General features: G+C 42.5%; 1 protein-coding gene across 1 annotated transcript in view; it reads right to left on the bottom strand.

The window, feature by feature from the left end:
- Nucleotides 1-9183, bottom strand: part of KCND2 (potassium voltage-gated channel subfamily D member 2) — a 368536-nt gene extending 359353 nt beyond the window's left edge. Inside the window, exons 1-2 of the mRNA XM_081958411.1 lie at nucleotides 9030-9183; nucleotides 5989-7158 (exon numbers count right to left, since the gene is read on the bottom strand). Coding sequence (XP_081814537.1) covers nucleotides 5989-7103 — 1115 coding nt within the window. The 5' untranslated portion in view covers nucleotides 7104-7158; nucleotides 9030-9183. The remainder of the gene's footprint in view (nucleotides 1-5988; nucleotides 7159-9029) is intronic.
- Between the last annotated feature and the right edge of the window lie 13574 nt (nucleotides 9184-22757).

Genomic DNA, 22757 nt, shown 5'->3' with positions numbered 1-22757 from the left:
TAAAATTCTTTCCATTTGAACTTCTTCAAGACAGGTACAGTAAAATCTCTGTGGCTGAACATATGTGTGGTGATGGGGAAATCAAAACCATCTCATACATATTGTACATTTTATAGAAACATGAGGTCAATATACATTCTGCCCCTTATATATAATTTCCTTGGGAGGCCAGATTAATTTTATATGAACCTTTTACTTCACTACTGAATACTATTCATTAGATGTGCAGTATGTCTATGGAGATTCTCAGTCAGATCATGGTTGTCCCAAAGGTGCTTTTTTCAAGAGGCATCTAGACTTTCTGGTTTAACTTTGAAGACATTTTACTTTTTGAGCCCATTCCCCACCATCCAGTCAGAGCTGAAAAAGCTTCTTGGATGAGAAGCAAAATGTCTTCAAAGAAAAACCAGAAAGTCCAGATTCCTCTTGAAAAAAGCACCTTTGGTACATATGCAATAGCTAAATTTTGGACTGCTACTATGAAAATATGATATAATTGGCTAAGTCAAAAGTCAAAATTACCTTTGTTTTAAATATTATTTTTGGTTTGATATATCTTAAAGAATAAACTATTAGGCAGTATAACTTTTTTATTTTAATTTCATATCTATTAATTTCAGGTTTATCATCTGAGTAACAACTTGTCTAACATTGCAATAATATAGGAGTGAATGTTCTATGATATGGTTTATTTTCCTAGTTGTTAGCATATTATTAAATTTGCTTCACTTCGTTTTTGTTCTTTTATCTTTTGCTACTCATTGACTAAATAAATTATTATTGATTGAAATGGGGAGGTGAGTCTGAGGCCAGTGGTCTAACTATTCATATTTTCTACCCCACTTCTATGTTTATGAATATTTCTACTCACTCTCTGTTCTCTCTCCCTCTACTTAAAAAATGTCGTTGTTTCTTCCTTCCAAGCTGTCATCTTAATCCATCTTGCCTTCAAAGGATTCTTACTACTTGTCCCAGTTGACTATGAATCCGCACAGCTGCATTTGCTCCTGCTGATCTCTCATCTACCTTACATCTTTCGTATTTTCCTTCACTCTTTTGCTTCTTTCTTCTATTTATTCACCACTGATACTTAAGTTATAATTTCTTGTATTGCAGTCTTGTACCCTGCCCTGTAAAAGAGCAAATTCAGCTATGCTGCTCTACAAACAATAAAAATAATGGCTGTAAGCTAAAGGAGATTAGTATGTTTTAATTCCCTGTTTATTTTCAGCTACAGATTCTACAAAATTGGTAGACATTTGTATGGATGTACTTATTAAGAAATTTTAGTGGGAATGTATTTCATTTTTCCTTATTCAGGAACAGGCCATTGAAGTTCAGTTGCAATATGAATACAACAATGTCCATAAAACATACTTGTTCTTTATTGAGACAGAAATAAAAAACATATAAAAATACAAGGGATCAGAGTTAATACTTGTAGCCTCAGTTTAGATGCTTTTCATTTACAAGATGACTGCAGTAGAGCATTGCATATACATCCATGTGGACTGGAACTCTGCAGTACCTGAATTCTACCTCACATAGTGTGTCTACTTGTGCAACTAGGCTCTTGCTGTAGATTATCACATATAAGCATTAATATAAGTGAACAGAACATTGTCTATTCATTAACATTATTGATGTAGTTAATAGGGAATAGAGGCTGCTCCTGTGATTCTAGGACAAAGATTTCAAACTTTAGGATATCTGCCTTATCTTGTTTGGATTGCAGTTTTTAAGATTCAGGTTCAAAGGTGGAAGCTTTTCTTCAATCTGGTACTGACAGTGAAAAATCACATTACAGCAATGACAAAAAGGGCCTCTTATTAACTTCAGCTACTAAATCAAGTACATTCATTCCTGAAAGAGAAAGACTGTGGTGCATACGTGATGGACTTCAAAGCTAAACTGCTTCAGTGCATTTTTTTTGCAGAGAGAGTCATGAAGAAAGCAAGGTGCAAATTATAATTGGTGCTTCCAGAGGTATCACCTCTTCCCTAAAGTAGCTGTAGTGGTTACCAGTTATTTTTGGACCCTATTCAGAGTGTTTGCTATGATGAATAAAGCCTTAGAAATTTGGCCCCAAATTGTTTGTCCACCTACCCACTCCTCCGCAGATCCCACCAGGCACAAAATAATATCCAAGCTAATTCTATTTTGGGATATAATATAATATGTGCTTAAATACTTCTACTCAGGATTTTAGAGTTCTTTAAGTAGCTTATTATTATGCATCAATATTTTGAAACTACCCAGAACTAAAACCAGAACTGTACATTTTAAAGAAACAAATAATTTGTAGTAAAATATGAAATGACCTGCTCAATGCTTAGCACTACCACTTAGTCCGTGATAGAATATATCTCTGCACAAAACCTTAAATTCCATCATGTTAAAATACTAGAAGAGACGGAGGAAAAAAACCAGAGTAAATCACTAAAGGAAAACTACAAATGGAATTACAATGTAAACCACATATCTTTGGTTGTGACACAATATATTCCTCTAATTTACAGGAAGGTTTGTAACAAATGTTTCATTAACAGTTTGGTTTGATATTTAAAAAATTACTAAGGTGCATTTTTTACAGTTTTTATTAATTACAGCCAGAAGAGTGTGAATGAGATCAATGTGCTAATTCATTCTATTTCCTACTTTCATAAATTAATACCTTAATAGATTCTTTACCATACAAAAGTTCTGCAGCTACTTTACAGGTAGTCCTCGACTTATGAGCCCAAAATTTTGGATGCTAAGTGTTAAGTGAGTTTTGCCTCACTTTATGAACTTTCTTGCCACAGTTGTTAAGTGAATCACTGCAGTTAAATTAGTAACGTGGTTGATAAGTGAATCTGGCTTCCTTCATTGACCTTGCTTCTCAGGAGGTCACAAAAAATAATCATATGATCCCAGGACATTGCAACTGTCATAAATATGAACTAGTTGCCAAGCATTCAAATTTTAATCAGGTGACCCTGGGGATGCTGCAACAGTCATAAGTGTAAAACTGATCATAAGTCACTATTTTCAATGTCTGTAACTTTGAATGGTCACTAAACAAATGATTATAAGTAGAGTACTACCTCTATAGTGGATATGACAGTGATTCCTATGACTAAACTTGTACACTACCGGCAGTATATTTCATGATGGATTGTTTGCAACATGGAAAACATGAAACACTGTACAACTTTATCTGTCTAGCTACTTTTAGTGGAAAAATGAATAGAAATAAATAAAGTATAAAATAATTATACTTAACAATTATATGCATTCTTGTTTTATCCTTTTTTTACCTTGTTTTACCAAAATATCACTGTTGCCTTTATTGCACAAATTAGCATTCCAAATGTGCATTTATAAAAGTAGTGAACAGGTATACCAAGGTTGAGATTGTTGATACATAAATTTGTTTCAGTTTTATTTCTATGCAAGTCTAAAAGGATGCCTGTTATTTTTCTTTTCAGACATAACTTAAAGAACTATTTCCCTTGTAAGTAGTTTCTCTAAAGAATAGTTTCTCTAATGTTTGCGTTTTATGAAAACTTTTTAATTTCACACCATTATTCAATATTGCATGTCTGTGTGTGTGTGTGTGTGTGTGTGTGTGTGTGTGAAGCAATCATCCTATTTATTTTAAAATATACAAAATGTTAATTTATAAGGGTAATAACTAAGTTTCAAGATATCCTGCAGAATGTAAATCAGAATATTTTACCAAACAATACCACATAGCTTGCCTTCCTAAGAACTAAAAGCAAAGTTTACATTCTTGTTTACTATACCAACCTGTTAAATACCCACTTCACAAAAAGTTTAATGTCTTAGTCCTCTAACAACATAAAAGAACTATTTTCAGCCTGCAGAAAATAAAACAATTCAAGGCAATGAAATAAAAACCAAATATCCATTTCAGTACCATGGACAAGAGCAATAGCTAGTATATCTGGCATTTAACTTAAATGCATCCTGCTGAAGTATAAAACATTAGAACTATGAATGAAAGATTAAAAATACTGGTGGTCAGCCTTTCTTTTTTACACACTATGATAAATATTAGAGCCACACTATTAAATTTTGACTATTTTTTTTTCTTTTACTGCTACCATTAACATTTAACTAAATCACAAGCTAAATGTCTCTGGTTTGCAACGAGAAATTACAGATACAATCTGGTCTCTGTCATTTCAAATTTCAGTCTGATATATTTTATTCATGTCCTTTATCTGACCCAGTCTAATAAAGATTTTAATTGTTTTTTTAAAAAAATAACTGGTAAAATTGTGGTCTGTCATCATTTTTTTTTCCTTTGTGAAACTCCAGAAGTCTACTTGACCAACAAACAAGTGGACTGAAAGGAACATTTTCAGGAAAATAAACTGTTGAATAGAAAAAAGCCTGAATACTTACTTTTTCTCTCCCTCTTCCCAACACACACAAACATAGCAATGCCTTTTTCTTTATTGAAGTGTTAATTATAGTTTGTAGAGTAGCCTATAGTAGCTTTATTAAAGATTGGTTCATTTCAAAACAGATAATTCTATCATCATAATCACAATTGCAATCTTATTTATATCCATCCCCAAGGCAGAGTTAAGTGTTTTCTGCTACCATTGATCTCAGTGATAGTGTTTAAATTACACACTTAAAAGTTTTACAGAACACAATGGGGATTAGAAATTCTGTCCTATTTCTGAAATGTCACGGATGTTTATAGAAATACTCAAAGATAGAAAGACTTGTCATTCATATAAATCTATTTCACTGTCCTTAGTGAAATGCTAAACTTGATCCAGAAAGAATGTATATTTTCAGTGCTCAATATTTTTTGTTTGTTTGTTTTTGGTACTCAATATTTGTTTGTTTGTCAAATTTTACATCTATAATCAGTTTCTTTAGTTAAGAGCAAATAAATGTTTTTGAGATAAGATATAAGAGTTCATTGCAAGATACTTTCAACTTAAATATTTTTCTTTTCTTACTTAACCTCCATTTCCTTTGATGAGGGATAGGAGTTAGGGCAGTTCAAAATGTCTCATAACATCATGGTAAATAATGGGCATTTTAAAAAAAGAAATCAATCCTTTCCCAGTAACTTATTGCACAACTAATTTGGAATAAAATTACAAATAAACTTCTTCAAATTAACTTACCTCTATATGTCATATCCAGCTAATACTGTGACATGCATTTTGGGGTATCAGTCATTTAAACTCTGATTTTAAGGATAACCATAGGCTGAAAAAAATCCTATTAAAACTTTTTGAAAACTTAGTTCACATGATATTCCTTCTTCGAAAGACGTTTCTATAAAATGCTACATTGCAAGAAATTATGAAATAACCTATAATACCCTGTTGGTGAATTCATCACCATTTCCAAAAGTTAGCTTCCAGAATGAGAAACTAAATATGAGTTTTAAACGTTTACTGCAACACTTCAAAATCAGCTATATTGACAACTTTAACTTATATATTTAAAAACCCAACACTGAGAACTGTTGTGTTAGTTTTTATATTATTTGACTATAATTCTTCTGAGATGAAAGATTAATTATATTTTTGCTATGAATACATAAACCATTACACAGTCCCTTATCATACCAGTCAAGGCTAACAGGACAACAGAATTGTTATCTTTTGCCTAAAACTCAACCATCATTACATTAACCATGAAGGAAAAATAGGATAAACTTGCATAGAAACTTTAACAGTGATATTTGAATATGTGAAAAAAAAATTATAGCAATCCTAGAATTTAAGGGAAGTCATCATTGCAGTTCTCAATATTTTTTATTTACATGAGAGAAAGTGAAGTGGCATCTTCTGCTTATCATAAAAGGATCATAAGCATTTCCTCGATTGAGCACAATTATGTATCATTTTTTTCACAACTTTTTTTTAAAAAAACAGGTAAAGATAATCCAGATAACAATGCAAATTATCTATATTTTACATAAGTAGATATAAAACCATGTGCACTTACCCCAAGGTGGTCATAGTAACAATGGTATACCAGAAAGCAGCAGGAATGCTGGTGAACTTGGTGGAAGACGAACCTTTTTCAGCATAGAACATGACTGTAGCAAAGATTATGATGGCCATAGTGAGAGAAAAAAGGAGAAAGCCAAGCTCTGATGCACAGCTTTTCAGAGTGTAGCCCAAGATGCGTAGACCCTGTGAGTGGCGTGAAAATTTAAAGATCCGGAAGACCCGGAAGACACGCAGGGTTACAAAAGCCCCACTGACATCCTCATTGTTGGTCATCACCAGACCAATGTAATATGGCATAATTGCCACGACATCAATGACGCTCATGACGCTACGGACAAACTTGTACCGGCTGGGAGCAGCCACCAGGCGCAAAAGATACTCAACAGTGAAGATCATGACACAGGCTGTATCTAGGCAGAAAAAAGCCACAGCGTAGTGCTCTCCACAGGACAACTCCCTGATGGCACCAGGAGTCATCCCACAGGGCACAGTCTCCACGACGTTCGCCATGACAGAAACAGCAATGAAAAAGCCAGTAACATAGTAAAAAACCAGGGCCAGTGTGCTGGTGTGTGGATTCTCAAAGGCCCGCCACATCCTCTCTCGAGCTGTCATGGAAGGAAGATGGCACTCGTTGGCATTATCCTGATCAGCATCATCCTGAAGGCGTTCAGCATTTTCCCGTCGTCGATCCTTGTACTCCTCATAGCAGCAATCGCCAATGATTTCAGGGATAATACCAAAGAAGGCCAGCTCCTCATCATAGGCTGAAATGCACTCTTGACGGGGATAGTGTAGCTTCCCTGTTCTATAGAAATTGAGGATGTGTCGGAAGATGTCAGGATCCCGGTCGAAAAAGTATTGCTGTGACTCTGGGTGATAGAAGAAGTCCCTCTCTGAGCTGCCCAGAAGGGTATCAGGATAGCGTTCGAGAGTGTCCAGCCAGGTCTGGAACTGGGTGCCACTCACGTTCAGCACAATCAGAGAATCCTGACTACGCTTCCTCTCCTGCTGAGGTGCATTTGGCATAGGGTTGGAGGCCACTGGCATCCATCCTATTGCTGCTGCTCGGGCAAAAGGCAGCCATGCTGCTACTCCTGCTGCCATTATGGAAGCTGCTGGTGGTATTGCTGGGTGGTCTCTTTAGCAATAATCCAGTCTTCTAAAATGAAGGGGGAAAGGGGAAACACAGAATGCAGCAAGAGATTAGGGGCCCACGCTTCATGTACGAGAAAGAAAACTAACCTATTTTTTTCATCTTTTTTCTCTTGTAACCCTTCCCAAGTAACAGGCTCTATTTGAAATATTTGCTTTAAGGTGCTAACCAACTGTGGAGCATGAGAAGCTGTTCTATGTTTTTGATCAACACCTCCTTGCCCCTTTAGGTAGACTGAAGTCAGGGAAGAGCAACATGCACAAAAAATGCAGCAAAAATACACTGTCTGCAAGAGCAGATCAGCTAGCCTGTCAGATCCAAGGAGTGGTAATCAGTCAGAAATTTTATGAAACCAAGAGATAACTCATAGCTCAGCAATATTCTGTTCTTTTCTGATTTCTGGGAAAAGCTCTGACATCCTGACATTCCTCCCACCTGTCTATTACAACCATCAGCTTTAGTTTGCAACTAAATAGATTTTTCTTTCTTTCTTGAATACTTAGGCTAGTGCTACAGAAAGAACACCTGCTAGGGTGTCTACTTACATCTCTTTGGAAATTATATATTGTTAGCAGAAGGTGTGAGTATGTCACTTTTCCAATTTACAGTTGATTCCCTTTATCCCAATGACCATCACTTCATACCACACACTCCTATTTTCCAGGCACTAAAGAAGCAAGGCAGAGGGACAGGGAACTAGCAGCCTCCAACTTGACACAGGGAAGCTTTTCTTGAATAAAGAAAAGGCAAGCTGAGAAACAGCTCAGCTCACACAAAGAATCCTGCAAACCTCCTTGGAGAAAACAAAGTGAATTTTTTAAAATAAGAAATTAAGGCCGAACATTAAGAAGGGGAGGGGAAATCCAAATTTACAGTTGAACTGGCCAGAACAACCACTTGTGGGAAACATGCAAAAAAAAAAAGGGAGAACAATTTTGGGAGGGAGGTTCCTAGGAAGGGGGTGAGCTACAACCAAGGCAAAAGTCAACTGTCTTCATCCTGAATGAAAATTCAGAAGTTGCTGAAAGGGAAGTTTAGGATAGCAGAGAGAAGGGCCAAAGTGGATGGTTAATAGAGGAGTAAACGTTTTTGAGAGTTGGTCTTGAGGAGATCAGAGGAATCCTAAAATGTAAAGTTTGAGGCTGGAATGTTCAAATACATTTGATTTAGGATTAAAAGTGAGGTTAGATGCAATGTTCACAATGGGGATGGTGGAAAGGAAGGTTACACCGCTAGCTAAAGAAATGTTGGAATTCTACAGGTGGAGATTAGGACTAAATCTGTGTGTTGGGGAACAAAGGTTAAGGATAAGGAGCCTGAGTTACACCATACACAAACACACTCAAGCCATGACGTATGCACGTGCATGTGTGAGAGCAGTAGCACTATTTATGCAGTCCAAAATAAAACAATGAGCACTTTCAATGAGGAGATTATTCTGGACCTCAAAGGGTCTAGACAAGAATTTAGTTCAGAAATCTCGGCCAGGACAAAGGGACTGATTTGGGAACGGGATGGAGAAACTCGGATAAGGACCAAGAGAGCCATTTCACTTTAGCTTCCCCCTCCCCATCTTACACACCGAATTGACTCCTGTGACCCACCCACCCCTCTCTCCAGCTGCAAAGGCAGCCTTGCCCGGGCTGCTCCGGCGCCCTCTCAAACTCTCCCCGCCACTTGATGCTGCCCCGCTGGAGGCAGCGCGCCCAAAGCTCTGGCGGCGGAGACGGAATCAGCCGCGATCGAGGGAAGGGAGGGGAGGGGGCGTAAATTTGGAAAGGGGGGGGGAATCCAAGAGGCCTCTGCCTCGAAGGGGGGGGGGCAGCCACTAGTCCACGCATGGAGCCCTCAGTCGTCTTTCCCTCCCTTCGCCTTACCTGAGGGCGAAGTCCGGCAGGAGCGCTCGCTGGGCATGGAGGGGACCTGAAAGTGGCCGAGGCTGCGGCGGCGCCCGTGCGGAGGCGCTGAGGCGGCTCCTGGCCAGCCCCCTTTTGCTCTCCCCTCTGCAACAAGTTCAGCGGCAGACGTGGGAAGCGGACGGGCGGGGGGGGGGGGGGGGGCAGCGAGCGACGCAATTTCGTCTGGTGGCAACTCAATGCAGCCGCTTCTCTCCTCCTCCTCCTCTTCCTCCTCCCCTCAGGAAAGACCTCGGCGGCGTCAGAAAGGAGAACTGCCGCGATCGGATGGCGGAGAGCAGGGTTGCCGGGACCAAGCTTCCTCCCAGTTCCAGCTGATGCCCGGCATGCCTTGAAGAGCGGAGCCAAGGGCTTCCCAGCCGCCGAGGCTCCTGCTGCGAGTGTTGAGAGCACGGAGGCGAGCAACCCACCCTGCCTGCTGCGGGTGACGATGCCTCCCCGGGCAGCTGCTCCGCTTTTCTTTTTCCCCTAAAAATGTCAGTGGAGGGAGGAGAAGGTGGATGGAGCCGTGGCGGGAAGGAGGTGGGGGCTTCGATCCGGAGAGAAACAAAGAGAATTACAAAACGGCGTCTACTCCGATTTGGTCGTCCTGGCGAAGGGGCTGCGGGCGTGTGAGCGCGCGCGCGCGTGTAGTGCTCTGCCCCATTCTCAAAGGCGTCTCTCTCTACCACACACTCACTCACGCACACACTCACTCTCTCTCTCTCACTCTCACGCTCACTCTCTCACTCACACACATACACACACGCGCACACACGCGAGAGCGCGCCCAAAACAGACCGAGTTTGAGCTCTGGGATGCCTTTCCCTTTCTGGTGGAGATTAATGAGGAGTTTATAGAGCCATTTATAAAGGACGCCCCTCGTCGCCCGTCCCCCCACCCCACCAAAGCGACGATCAACGTATTGTTCAAAACCACAGTTTTTCAAACTTTGTGGATTTTCCCCTCTTCGCCTAGTTAAAAAATACCCGTTTGCCCCTGGGCACGAACGTCTATGCCGTTGTGCAGCGCGCCCCTCCCTTTCGCTTCGGAGAACCAACGCCTGTTGACCCCTCTTGCTTTAATCCACCTGAACTTGCTTTCTAAAACGAGCGTCACTCTCGAGATCCTGCCCGGGAAGCCACCATCCCCACCCCGTTTCCTATCTTCTTCCTTAGTGCGTGTTTCTTCGTGTTCCAGTAATATTTTTTTTTCAACCATCCTCTTTCTCTTTTTACCACTAGATGGTGCCTGGAGGATGGTTTCTGCAAGGCCTTCACTGATGAAACGTTAGGGAACAGATTCTCCTCAGAAGTGGCAAACCTGTTACCTAGCCTGAACCACTTCAGATGAGAACACACCTGATTGAATGCTCTTTTATTATCCCCGTACAGAAATTATCTCTGCATACAAAACTGTGGAGGAAAAAATAAAGATTCCAACAAGATTCACTTACATTTAACCTAGAAAGGTGAACCTGATAGACAAAGCGGCACAGAGTTACGTAGTCCTCATGTCACTGCATTGCACAAGTACTGTTTGTGGTTACAAAAGTGATGGAAAAAATATTTCCAATCCTCATGTTTATGACAGACGCATGCCTGTAATGCAAATGAAAGCCGAAGTAAGATGATAATCACAGTTCTGGTTTCACTTAGTAACCACTTCACTTAATGACCAAATTGCTAGTCTTAGTTATGCTCTCTAAATGAGAGCTTCCTGTAGTGCACCAAACTGTTCAAGAAAGGTTTCAAGAAACTGGAATGAGGTTCAGATAAGAGTGAAGAAGATAAACAAGCAACTGGACATTTCGGGATCACAAGGCATGGAGATATTTTGGAAAGGCAGGGAAGAGCCACAGCCAGGAGGACACTTGGCCTAGAGCATCAGTCCCCAACCATTGTCTCTTAGCCGCCTAGCTGTGGGGGGAGAGGGGAACCAGGCTACGCGAGCAGGGGAGGGTTGGTGTGCATGAGTGCGTGCACACAGCTCAAGTTGTGCAAGTGGTGGGCTCAGCTTGAGTTTCACATGCGTACATGTGTGCTGGCCTGCTACTTGCGCAGCCCGGTTCTGAATAGGCCACATCCCAGTGGTCGACCGCAGCATGAGGGTTGGAGACCCTTGGACTAGAAGCAACTTAGGCTAAACACCCTTCTTCTTTTCTTTCTTTTTTTTTTTTGCAGTGTAAAGACAATGAAGGAGAAATGTATTTTCATACTTGCCAGATTCTATTAATGTAACCTTACAATAAAGTAGTATTACTCCATTTGGTTATGCTTCCTCTATGGACTCCCTGACCAGGCTGATACACGGAGAGACTAGAGGGGAAAGGAATGTTTAGTCCTAAGACAAGCAGAAAGTTTGAAAGAATGTTATATAGAAGGTGACAACTAGAGATCTTTATAGGAGGTCAGAAAAGGTCTGATCTCTACACAGATTAAAAAGGATGGGGCTTCTGTTATCTATTTATTTGTTTGTTTGTCAAACATGTACACGATAACAAGTATAAGTATAACAAGTATAAGGTAAATGGGGATAGTAAGACAGGGACGGTAGGCATGTTGGTGCACTTATGCACACCCCCTTTACGGACCTCTTAAGAATGGGGTGAGGTCCACGGTAGACAATTTGAGATTGAAGCTGTGAGGGTTTGAGGATGTAACAACAGAGTCAGGTAAAACATTCCAGTTTTTTTCTGAAACCGAGTTTGAAGTGGTTTACCTTGACTTTGTATCGATTGTTTGCCTGTGTCCTATTGTGGTTGAAGCTGAAGAAGTTGCTGACAGGCAAGACATTATAGCAGACAATTTTGTGTACTATGCTTAGATCGAACTGCAGACGGCGGAGTTCCAGATTGACCAAGCCAAAATTTGTTTCTGTTGCATGCTTCTGGTACCAATCTTGATCTTTATTGACTACTCATGGTTGCCATTGGTAGCAACAACCTGTTATCTGTGTTCCAGACAGAAAGATATGAAATCATAGCATGCTTTGGAAATAATTTAGAAAAGGCACAAAAAAACCTCTTTATAATGTGTTCATATCCTATCCAGACTCAAAGAGAATCTGGAAAGAAAGATACAATTCCTTGAAAGAAGTGTGATGTATGATAGCCACACTTCTTTCAATGAATTGTATTTTTTTCATATTTCCTTTGAGTCTGGATAGGATATGAATATATTAAGGAGGTAATTGTGTCTTTAAAATATACCATACCAGGGGAAATAAGTGTTATATGTATTAGAAAGTTTCCTGACTTGCTGCTGAAGTAACTATTGCCCTGGGCTTAGATAGAATTGAGGATTTTTTGTGTTCATCTTTGATGGAATTGTCTGTATGGTAATGTGTCAATAGTCATTTAGCAAGAATGGCCCTCTTTCTGAAATTCCTCTTAAAGCTTCCATATTTATTTCCACCTTTCTTGTTTTCTGGCTGTAGACTAGCTTCAGATGGACAAACAAATCATTGTTAACCACAGGTTTGAGCAGATTATTTTACAAATGGCTTGGAAATAGGCTGAGCCCACATCTGAAATAAATATGCTGTTTCACCATTTCTAAAAAGGAAAACGTGAATGCAACTCACTACATGATTACAGTGATTGATATTTACTTAAATTATATAACAATAAATATTCAATCTGCACCATAATTCCCATTCAAGGGGAAAATATATTCTCTCTGTGTAAGTATTTCATTTTCAGAACTAGCCATTCATAGTCAGAACATTTCCAAGAAAGAATAGCCTTACACAATCCAGACTTGGAGAATTGGGACTGAAATATTTCCGTCTTAAAATGTCAATTTACACCTTTAGAAATATTGTGTTCTGTTAGCATAGTGGAAGAAAATACCAAACACAACAAAAGTGGGTGGCAGAATAGTTAAAAATAAAATATGTATATGACAATTGCGATAGTTTTTTTTTTTTAACATGGCAGATGCTCTGTGATTTGTGTTCATTCTTCTAACCACTTTAGCTGGGCTCTTTACATAAATTGCTTAACAGTTGAATGGTAGAGACGAAAGCATGATTTCCTATATTGGTGAAGCTGGATTACAGGATTGAATGTGTGTGTGTGTGCGCGCGCGCACGCACATCTCCAGTAGAAATTCACGTTGAACAGATAAAACATAGCTTATCTCTTTCTGTACTTAATCCCTATGGCATTTAATCTGAATCATTATTTATCACAACTCAATCTTGGATTTTCTTTTCAAAGTTCCAGATTGATAAAAGAAAAACTATGAATAAGAAATCAGAATATGTGTGAGACTAGTTTTCTATTTATGCCAATTTGCCTTCAACATGCTTGACCATATAGATAGCTGAAACATACTGTATATTAACTAAACAATATGGCTCCAATGCTTTAACAGCCTGCAAATTTAGCTAAGAAACTGTGCTTGAATGGAAACTACAATTCAATTTCATAAGGATTTAAACATTAAAGTGAACGTTAGGACAGGAGGATCCAATTTTGTCATATCAATAGGCCATGCATTTAAAAAGTGTACAATATAACTCTGATTTTAAAATAAAACAAAGTCTTTGGAAAGTATCTATTGAACCATTAAACATCCTTAAAAATGGATGGCTTTTTTCATGTTGCTGATATAAGACATTTGAAAGTTCTTTAATTTACATGATTTGGTTCTGTTTTAACTTTGTTTGGCTTCAAATTAATATGCAGGTGAATATAATTTGGGAAAGTTTAGGGATCTCAATATGGTATTGAATATCTCTAAATTATAAATTTGTCAATTTGTTAAAGCTGGGTTACAGCAAAGAAAATAATTTTCATAATAAAAAGAAAGTTGTTGCTCTGATTTTAAGGAATTAATCTAGGTAGGATATACATTTATTATCTATTTTTAAAAAACCTTCCCGTTCAATGGCACATGATCCACATATAATGATCAGGTGATTGACTCAATTGATTTCAAGCAGAGATTTATCATACTTATCATATACAACTATTTATTCTTTGACCTTCTTTGTTATGTTTTAACCATTAAAATGCAATTACTTTTCTCACTTTGTTAACATTATTCATTACAGACATTTTATTTTGTGTTTCACCATTTTAACAATCACAACTAAAAAAATCATGCTGATTATGCGAATGTACAGTGTACACATGTACATAGGGACTTAGGCAACAAATCCTTCCAGATATATTGTTACATTTTGATAAAGTTAAATAAATCAATTTATGACCTCTAATTTTTTTCTTGGAATCATAGAGTGGGGCATTTTTAAAAAGGTTCCCAAAAGTGCTCACTATAGGCCAGGGGTGTCCAAACTTGGGAACTTTAAGACTTGTGGACTTCAACTCCCAGAATTCCCCAGCCAGCCATGCTGACTGGGGAATTCTGGGAGTTGAAGTCCACAAGTCTTAAAGTTCCCAAGTTTGGACACTCCTGCTATAGGCATTTCAGGAGTAATTATTAAAAGCAAGCATATATATGGCAGAACAGTTAGTAAAATTATTTATTATGTCCAGCAAATATGCTCCTTTTTGACAGTGCACAGTTACATTACCTTTACATAATATTAACTGAAATGCACCTGGTAGACAAAGACAAGGTTTTCAATTTCAAAAATGTACAGGTAGGCCTCATCTTACTGACAAAATTGGGACACATAATTGTATAGATTAGTAAGGTGGCTGTTAACCCAATTTTACAACTTTTTGGCATGGTTGTTAAATGAACCACTGACTAATCAATGAATTAGTTGTTAATTGTGCCATGCAGTCATCAAATGAATTCACCTTGCTTGTTGAAACTGGATGGGAAGGTCACAAATGGTGATCATGTGACACTCGGATGCTGTAAACATCGTGAATACATACCAGAGGCGTGAATTTTGATCCTATGTTTGTAAGAATGCTAGCATGGTGATAAGTGTGAGGACCAGTCATGACACTATTTTAAGTTCCATTTTCATTTTGGTCACTGAATAAATGGCTGTAAGTCAAGGACTACCTGTATGTTTGATTAACCAACTGGGTACTTTGAAGCACACACATGCTGTATTTTTCGGACTATAACAGCGATGGCGAACCTTTTTTGGCTCGCGTGCCACAAGTGGGGGGAGCGCAGGGGGGTTGTGTGTGGGCGTGCTGCACCCATAATGCAACGCGCGACCCAACCAGTGCGCATGCGCGCACAACGCGCGACCCCCCCATTTTTACATGCTTTTTTCACCCTCCCCAGGCTCCAGAGGCTTTACAGGAGCCTGGGGAGGGAGAAAAGAGCCTCCCCCGCCCCCCCGGAGGCCCTCCGGAGGCTTCAGGGACCGTCCGGAGGCTTCCCTGAAGCCTTCGGAATGCTTAAAACTACCCTCCGGACGGTCCCTGAAGCCTCCGGGGGGGGGGGTCGGGGGAGGCTCTTTTCGCCCTCCCCAGGCTCCTATAAAGCCTCTGGAGCCTGGGGAAGGCGAAAAATAGCTTTTAAAAAGGTCAACTCAGCTGACAGGGCAGCGCCTCGCGTGCCCTGACAAATGGCTCCACGTGCCATTTGTGGCACGCGTGCCATAGGTTCGCCATCACTGGACTATAAGATGCACCTAAATTTGCAGCAAGAAAACAAGAAAAAAAATAGTTTTTGGCCTCCGCACATCACATTTTTACACTCTCCTGTTCCCAGAAGCACTCTGCAGTGCTCCCCATGGCCCATTTTCACCAAAAACGGGCCCATTTTTGGGCTCCCCAGCCCTCTGTGCATCATGTTTTCACCCTCCCCAGCCCCCAGAAACACTCTGTAGGGCAAAAATGGGTGCATTTTTGCTCAAAATGGGCCAGTTTTTGGTGAAAATGGGCCATACAGAACATTACAGAGTGCTTCTGGGGGCTGGGGATGGCAGAAATGCGACACATGGAGGGTTTGGTAGGCCAAAAATGCCCATATTTTGTCTATAAGATGCACCTAAATTTTCATCCACTTTTGGGTGGGAAAGTGCATCTTATACGCCAAAAAATATGATACTTTCTTTTTAATAACTTTTTCAACAAGAGAGATTAAAAACTAACAGAAACTAATATTTAAAATAAAGATAAGAAAAAAAGTAAAGAAAGAACAAAGTCATAAGTGGAGAAAAGGAAAAAAGCAATATAAAGGAACAACTTCCAATTTTCAGTTATAGTTATAAACTAAAGAAGCTTCTTGAAGAAAAAGGGAAACGTTTTCAAAGAAAAAAACATGAAAGTCCACTGACCTTTTTAAAAAAAACACCCAATGGGACATTAATGCAGAAGACTTTCAAGATTAATATACAACAGGAAACCCTCCAATGTTGGTAGGAACGCAGGGTTCAGGAAGCAGGATTCCTATTTTGCATTCAGTGAGGACAGGGATGAGTCTGAAGTAGATCAGATCATCCATGCCCCGAGGGGGAAAATATTCCTCACCGTTAGACTGAAGGGCAAACCCTGTCAGATGGAGGTAGACACTGGCTCAGCCGTGTCTATCATATCGTGGGCAGGAATTAAGAGACTTGTGCCAGACATTTCCCAAGCGAGATTATCACCGTGCCCCTTAAAGTTGAGGGATTTTCAGGGAAATCCCATTCCAGTACTGGGGAAATTCTTCTGTAGGGTGTCATTTAAACAGTATCATAAGAGCCTTCCTCTTATTGTAGTCAGGGATCCCAGGCCAAGCTTGTTAAGGTTGGAATGGTTTGAAGCCCTGGGTCTAGCCATAACCGGCATAGATCAGATTCAGACCACTCCACACCTTGACATGCTAATTAAGGAGTTTCCCGAAGTTTTTGGGGACGGATTAGGAAAATACACTGGCACCCCCATCTCATTTAACTTAGACCCCCCAGGTACCACCACGGCGTCTTAAGCCACATAGGGTACCTTTTGCGTTAAAACCTAAAGTAGAGGCAGAATTAGACAAGTTATTGGCCCAGGGGTGTTAGAACCTATTGACCATGCCCGTTGGGAAACTCCCATTGTCACACCAGGTAAGCATGATGGCTCTGTGCGCATCTGCGGGGACTTTAAATGTACCTTGAACCGCACATTGCAGCAGAGCGCATACCCCGTGCCAGTGGTGCAGCATTTGCTGCACTCTCTGGGTCAGGGAACCATATTTGCAAAGCTTGACCTAGCTCAAGCATATCAGCAGTTGCCTGTGGATGAGGCAACTGCTGAAGCACAGACTATAGTTACACATAGGGGCGCATTTAAGTGTAACCGCTTACAATTTGGGGTCAGCGTAGCACCTGGACTGTTTCAAAATTTGATGGAAAGGCTGCTACAAGGGATACCAGGCGTCGTTCCCTATTTTGACAACGTCCTGGTATCAGCCCGTTCCCTGTCCCACCTTATGGCTCGTTTGCAAACCGTACTTTGGCGTTTCCGGGGTGTTGGCTTAAAGCTTAAAACGGTCCTCACGCTCCGAATCTGATCGAACACAGGTAAGAGCCTATTCACAGACTTACCTTGTGGCTTTAAGAGCGGCCAAACGTAGACACTGTGCCGCTCTTATTGCGTCCGCCGATAACCCCCCTGCCACCCTGTTTCGGGTGACCCGCTCCCTCTTATCACAGAGGACGCGGGAAGCCCCCTTGCAGGGCAGAGCAGAGGAGTTTGGGGAATATCTGCAGGACAAAGTCGCTCAGATCCGGAGCAGATGGGCCCCCTTCAGTGGTCCAGAGGAGCAGTCAACAGTTTGTTTGTTTATTTATTATTTATTTATTTATTTATTTATTTATTTATTTATTTATTTATTTATTTATTTATATTTGGTGCTTCTAGACCGCCCCCTCTCCCAGAAGGGACTCGGGGCTGTGTACAGTCCATAGAGAATATCACAAAATACAATAAAAAAGTGAAATATGTACAGTTTGGAGGAGGTTAAAATGCAATTAAAAGAACTGTACAAAACTAATATAAATATAAGTTTTAAATCCTAAAACAGACACAACAAATTAAAAAACCCCTAAGATAGCCAGATAATAATACATTTGCCAGGAGGGACAGATTGTAATTATGCCAGGCCTGCTAATCGGAACAGGTGAGTCTTCAATTTTTGCCGGAAGGAGCGGAGGTCAGAAGTGGTTCTAATGTCGGGGGGGAGGTCATTCCAGAGGGTTGGGCCCATCACAGAGAAGGCCCTACTCCTTGGTGTCGCCCGTTGGCATTGCCTAGTGGACAGCACCAGGAGAAGTCCCTCCCTGTGTGAGCGAATTGGCCGCAGGGATGTATGTGGGAGGATGCGATCCCGCAAGTAACTAGGTCCCGTGCCATGCAGTGAGTCTTGTGAGACCATTCTGGGAGGAGTTTGACTCTGTTGCCCCCGAGGATTTGGACAGGTTGCATGGACGGCTGCGATCCACCACATGTTTAATGGACCCATGTCCTTCCTGGCTGGTACTGGCATCCTGGGAAGTGACACGAGGCTGGCTCCTGGGCCTGGTGAACGCCTCGTTGGGTGAGGGGTCCTTACCTACCGCCTTGAAAGAGGCAGTGGTGAGGCCCTTACTCAAGAGGCCTTCCCTCGACCCGATGGAGCTAGCTAATTATCGTCCAGTCTCCAACCTTCCCTTTTTAGCGAAGGTTGTAGAGAATGTGGTGGCACAGCAGTTTCCGCGACACCTTGAGGAATCTGAATATTTAGACCCACGCCAGTCCGGCTTCCGACCCGGGCACAGCACGGAGACGGCCTTGGTCGCATTGGTTGATGATCTCTGGAGGGCCAGAGATAGGGGTTGTTCCTCTCTCCTGGTCCTATTAGATCTGTCAGGGGCTTTTGATACCATCGACCATGGTATCCTATTGCGCCGGCTGGGGGGGATGGGAGTTGGAGGCACCGTTCTGCGGTGGTTCGGCTCCTACCTCTCCGACCGGATGCAATGTGTGTTGGCAGGGGGGCAGAGGTCGACCCTGAGGCCACTCACTTGTGGGGTGCCACAGGGGTCGGTCCTCTCGCCCCTTCTGTTCAACGCATATGTGAAGCCGCTGGGGGAGATCATCCGTGGTTTGGGGGTTGAGTGTCATCTGTACGCTGATGATACTCAGCTGTACATTTCCACCCCAAACCACCCCAAGGAGGCTGCCGAAATGATGTCCCGGTGTTTGGAAGCCGTCGGGGTCTGGATGGGGGACAACAGACTCAAACTCAACCCCTCCAAGACTGAGTGGCTATGGCTACTGGCACCTCGGTTCAGCCAGTTGACACCATCACTGGCCATAGGGGGCGAGCAATTGCCCCCTGTGGAACGGGTGCGCAATTTGGGCATCCTCCTAGATGCCCGGCTGTCGATGGATGACCATGTGGCAGCCGTGGCAAGGGGGGCGTTCTACCAGGTTCGCCTGGTGTGCCAATTGCGCCCCTTACTGGACCGGGATGCCCTACGCACGGTCACTCATGCGCTGGTGACGTCTCGTCTGGACTACTGCAATGCCCTCTACATGGGGCTTCCCTTGGGGCGCGCCCGGAGACTACAGCTAGTCCAGAATGCAGCCGCGCGGGCCATCACCGGGAGTACTAGGTACTCCCACATAACACCTCTCCTGCGCGAGCTGCACTGGCTGCCTGTGGTTTTTCGGGTGCGTTTCAAGGTGTTGATTACCATCTTTAAAGCGCTCCATGGCACAGGACCTAGCTACTTGCGGGATCGCATCCTACCACACACATCCCTGCGACCAATTCGCTCTCACAGGGAGGGACTCCTCCTGGTGCCGTCCACCAAGCAATGCCAACGGGCGGCGCCTAGGAGTAGAGCCTTCTCTGTGATGGGCCCAACCCTCTGGAATGACCTCCCCCCCGACATCAGAACCACCACCGACTTCTGTTCCTTTCGTCAAAAACTAAAGACTCACCTGTTTCGACTAGCCGGCTTGGCCCATTCATAGTTTTTATTTTACCTCCTGGCAGATATTTTTAATTTGGGAATTTTTAGGTCATTATTTTAATTGTAACTTTTGGGGTATTTTTAGGGGTTATTTTTTAATACTGTTTTTAATTGCTTTACTTTAAGATACAGTTTTTTATAGCCTCCTCGTCTAAGTATTTAAGGATCTGTGTATTTATATATCTATTTTTATGTTTTCCTTGTGTTTTAATTTGACTGTACACCGCCCCGAGTCCCTTTCGGGAGAGGGGGCGGTCTAGAAATTTAAAATAAAGTAAAGTAAAGTAAAAGTAAATTTGGGGTCAGCGTAGCACCTGGACTGTTTCAAAATTTGATGGAAAGGCTGCTACAAGGGATACCAGGCGTCGTTCCCTATTTTGACAACGTCCTGGTATCAGCCCGTTCCCTGTCCCACCTTATGGCTCATTTGTGAACCGTACTTCGGCATTTCCGTGGTGTTGGCTTAAAGCTTAAAACGGCCAAGTGCCAGATTGCACTTCCCCTAGTCGAATTTTTGGTTGACAAAAAAGGGATCCATCCGACCCCTGAGAAGGTGCGGGCGATAAATCAGGCTCCTCCACCTACAACCAAAGCCGAGCTTCAAGCCTTCCTAGGTCTGCTCAATTTTTACAATATTTTCCTGCCTCACAAAGCATCTGTTGTGGAGCCCCTCCACAGAGTGTTAGACCGCTCAGCAAAGAGGGTTTGGGGCAAGAAGGAAGGCACAGCTTTTGAGAATGTTAAAAAGTTTTTAACTTCTGAGAGTGTTTTGCACCAATACGATGAATCCCTCCCGGTGATTCTGACTTGTGATGCGTCCCCTTACGGGGTCGGAGCAGTTTTAAGCCACTGTCTGCAGTCAGGGCTAGAAGCCCCTGTGGCATTTTTCTCTCACATCCTGTCCTCGCCCGAAAGGAACTATAGCCAGCTTGATCGGAAAGCTTTTGCTATAGTGGCTGGGGTGAAGCGTTTTCACTCATATCTCTATGGCCGTCATTTTCACATAGTGACTGATCACAAGCCCCTGCTGGGAATCATCAAATGCCCCAGATTTTATCTCCCAGATTCACGAGATCGACTGTGTTCCCTATACCCTGCATCACAGACCGGGGAAGCACATTTGCCATGCTGACGCCTTGAGCAGGTGCCCCTTGCCCATCACTGTTCAAGACCCAGTGCCTGCCTCTGAGCTTTTGCTGATCGACGAGATGAAGTTACCAATCACAGCAGCTGACGTGGCCACACACACACGGCGGGACAAACTACTCTCCAAGGTACTGGCTTGGACTGAACGAGGATGGCCAGCTAAACCACTGGGCACCGAGTGGCAACCCTTTTCGACCAGGCAACACGAACTCTTGTCGCAGCAAGGTTGCCTCCTATGGGGTGGCCGAGTGGTCGTTCCTGCCTCCCTACGAGAAGCGGTGCTGACAACTCTCCATGAAGGCCACCTGGGCATCGTCAGAATGAAGTCACTGGGCCGGAGCTATGCTTGGTGGCTGGGCATGGACCAGGACATTGCAAGGTGGGTCTCTGGTTGTTCTAAGTGCCAGGAGTCCCGACCTGCCTGTCCCAGAGCTCCCATCCAGAATTGGGAGCAGCTAAGGGCTCCATGGTCTAGGATTCACATGGACTTGGCAGGCCCAGTAAAGGGCCAGACTTTTATTGTTATTGTTGATGCTTATTCTAAATGGGTTGAAATTGCATTATTGTCTAGCACCACTGCCCCTGCCATTATCAAGGTATTAAGGAGGGTGTTCTCAACCCATGGGTTACCTGATCTGGTTGTGTCTGATAATGGGCCCCAATTTACTGCTGCTTTGCTAGACAAATTCTTTGCCAAACTTGGGGTCCAACATGCGTTTGTAGCCCCCTTCAACCCAGCGGCCAATGGCCTAGCGGAATGCACTGTCAGATCAGCGAAAGAAGCGCTGGCTAGGTTTGGGCCCCTCAACTGGCAGGAAGACATAGACACATACCTGTTTTGGCAGCATGCCACCCCATGCTCCACAACAACATGTAAACGCCTAGGTCCCGGTCTACCTCCCCCGAGCAATCACGTAATAGATTAGAAAAATCACGTAATAGATTAGAAAAACCTAGACACTTACCTGATCTTCCCCGTGAGCTTTCAGCGGTGACAGAGTCTGATGGGGCAAGGCCCGAGACCTTGGGAACTAAGGTCACTAACTCCGAGGCAGAGGTCACTCTGCGAAGATCAGGGCGGGTCCGACACTGCCCAGGGTATTGGAAGACTACGCATGCGCGTTCTAAGTGTGAAGGAGTGTTATGTATCATAAGTTTTCCCACTGGTCCGTTTCACTAGGGGGCGCTGTGCTTGACGCTGATTGGCTGATTGCTTGACAGCCGGCATATATAAAGGGCTGTCAAAGCAGGGCTCAGCTGTTGCCTGTTAGCTGAAATGCGTGAAATGCGAAGTGCCGCGTTTGGCAACCTGTTAGCAATAAACTGTTAGCATTTGTTAAGTCCTGGCTCACCTCCGTTTGTCCACCCCTGTTCTCCCAGTTAGAACACAACTGAAACCATAAATATTTCTTTTGGTACTGATTGAGGAAATGTTGGAACAAACTCATTTAACTTTGTTTGCTATATGCTAACTTATATGCACAGCAGTGGAGAAATTTGGTATTGCCCCCTAAAGAAAAGTGGATCGCAGTGGTGGGATTCAAATAATTTAACAACTGGTTCTCCCAGGATCAGGTTGGCTATCATGGGAGGCATGGTCCATCTCCATCCTCCATCTCCACTGCACATGTGGGACAAGCCTCCTGTGACAGCCAACCTGATCCTGGGAAAACTTGTTAAATTACCCCTGCTATT

The sequence above is a fragment of the Natrix helvetica genome (assembly GCF_964273705.1).
Source record: "Natrix helvetica genome assembly, chromosome: 6".
Lineage (NCBI taxonomy): Eukaryota > Metazoa > Chordata > Lepidosauria > Squamata > Natricidae > Natrix > Natrix helvetica.
This window is presented reverse-complemented; position numbering and strand designations above follow the sequence as displayed.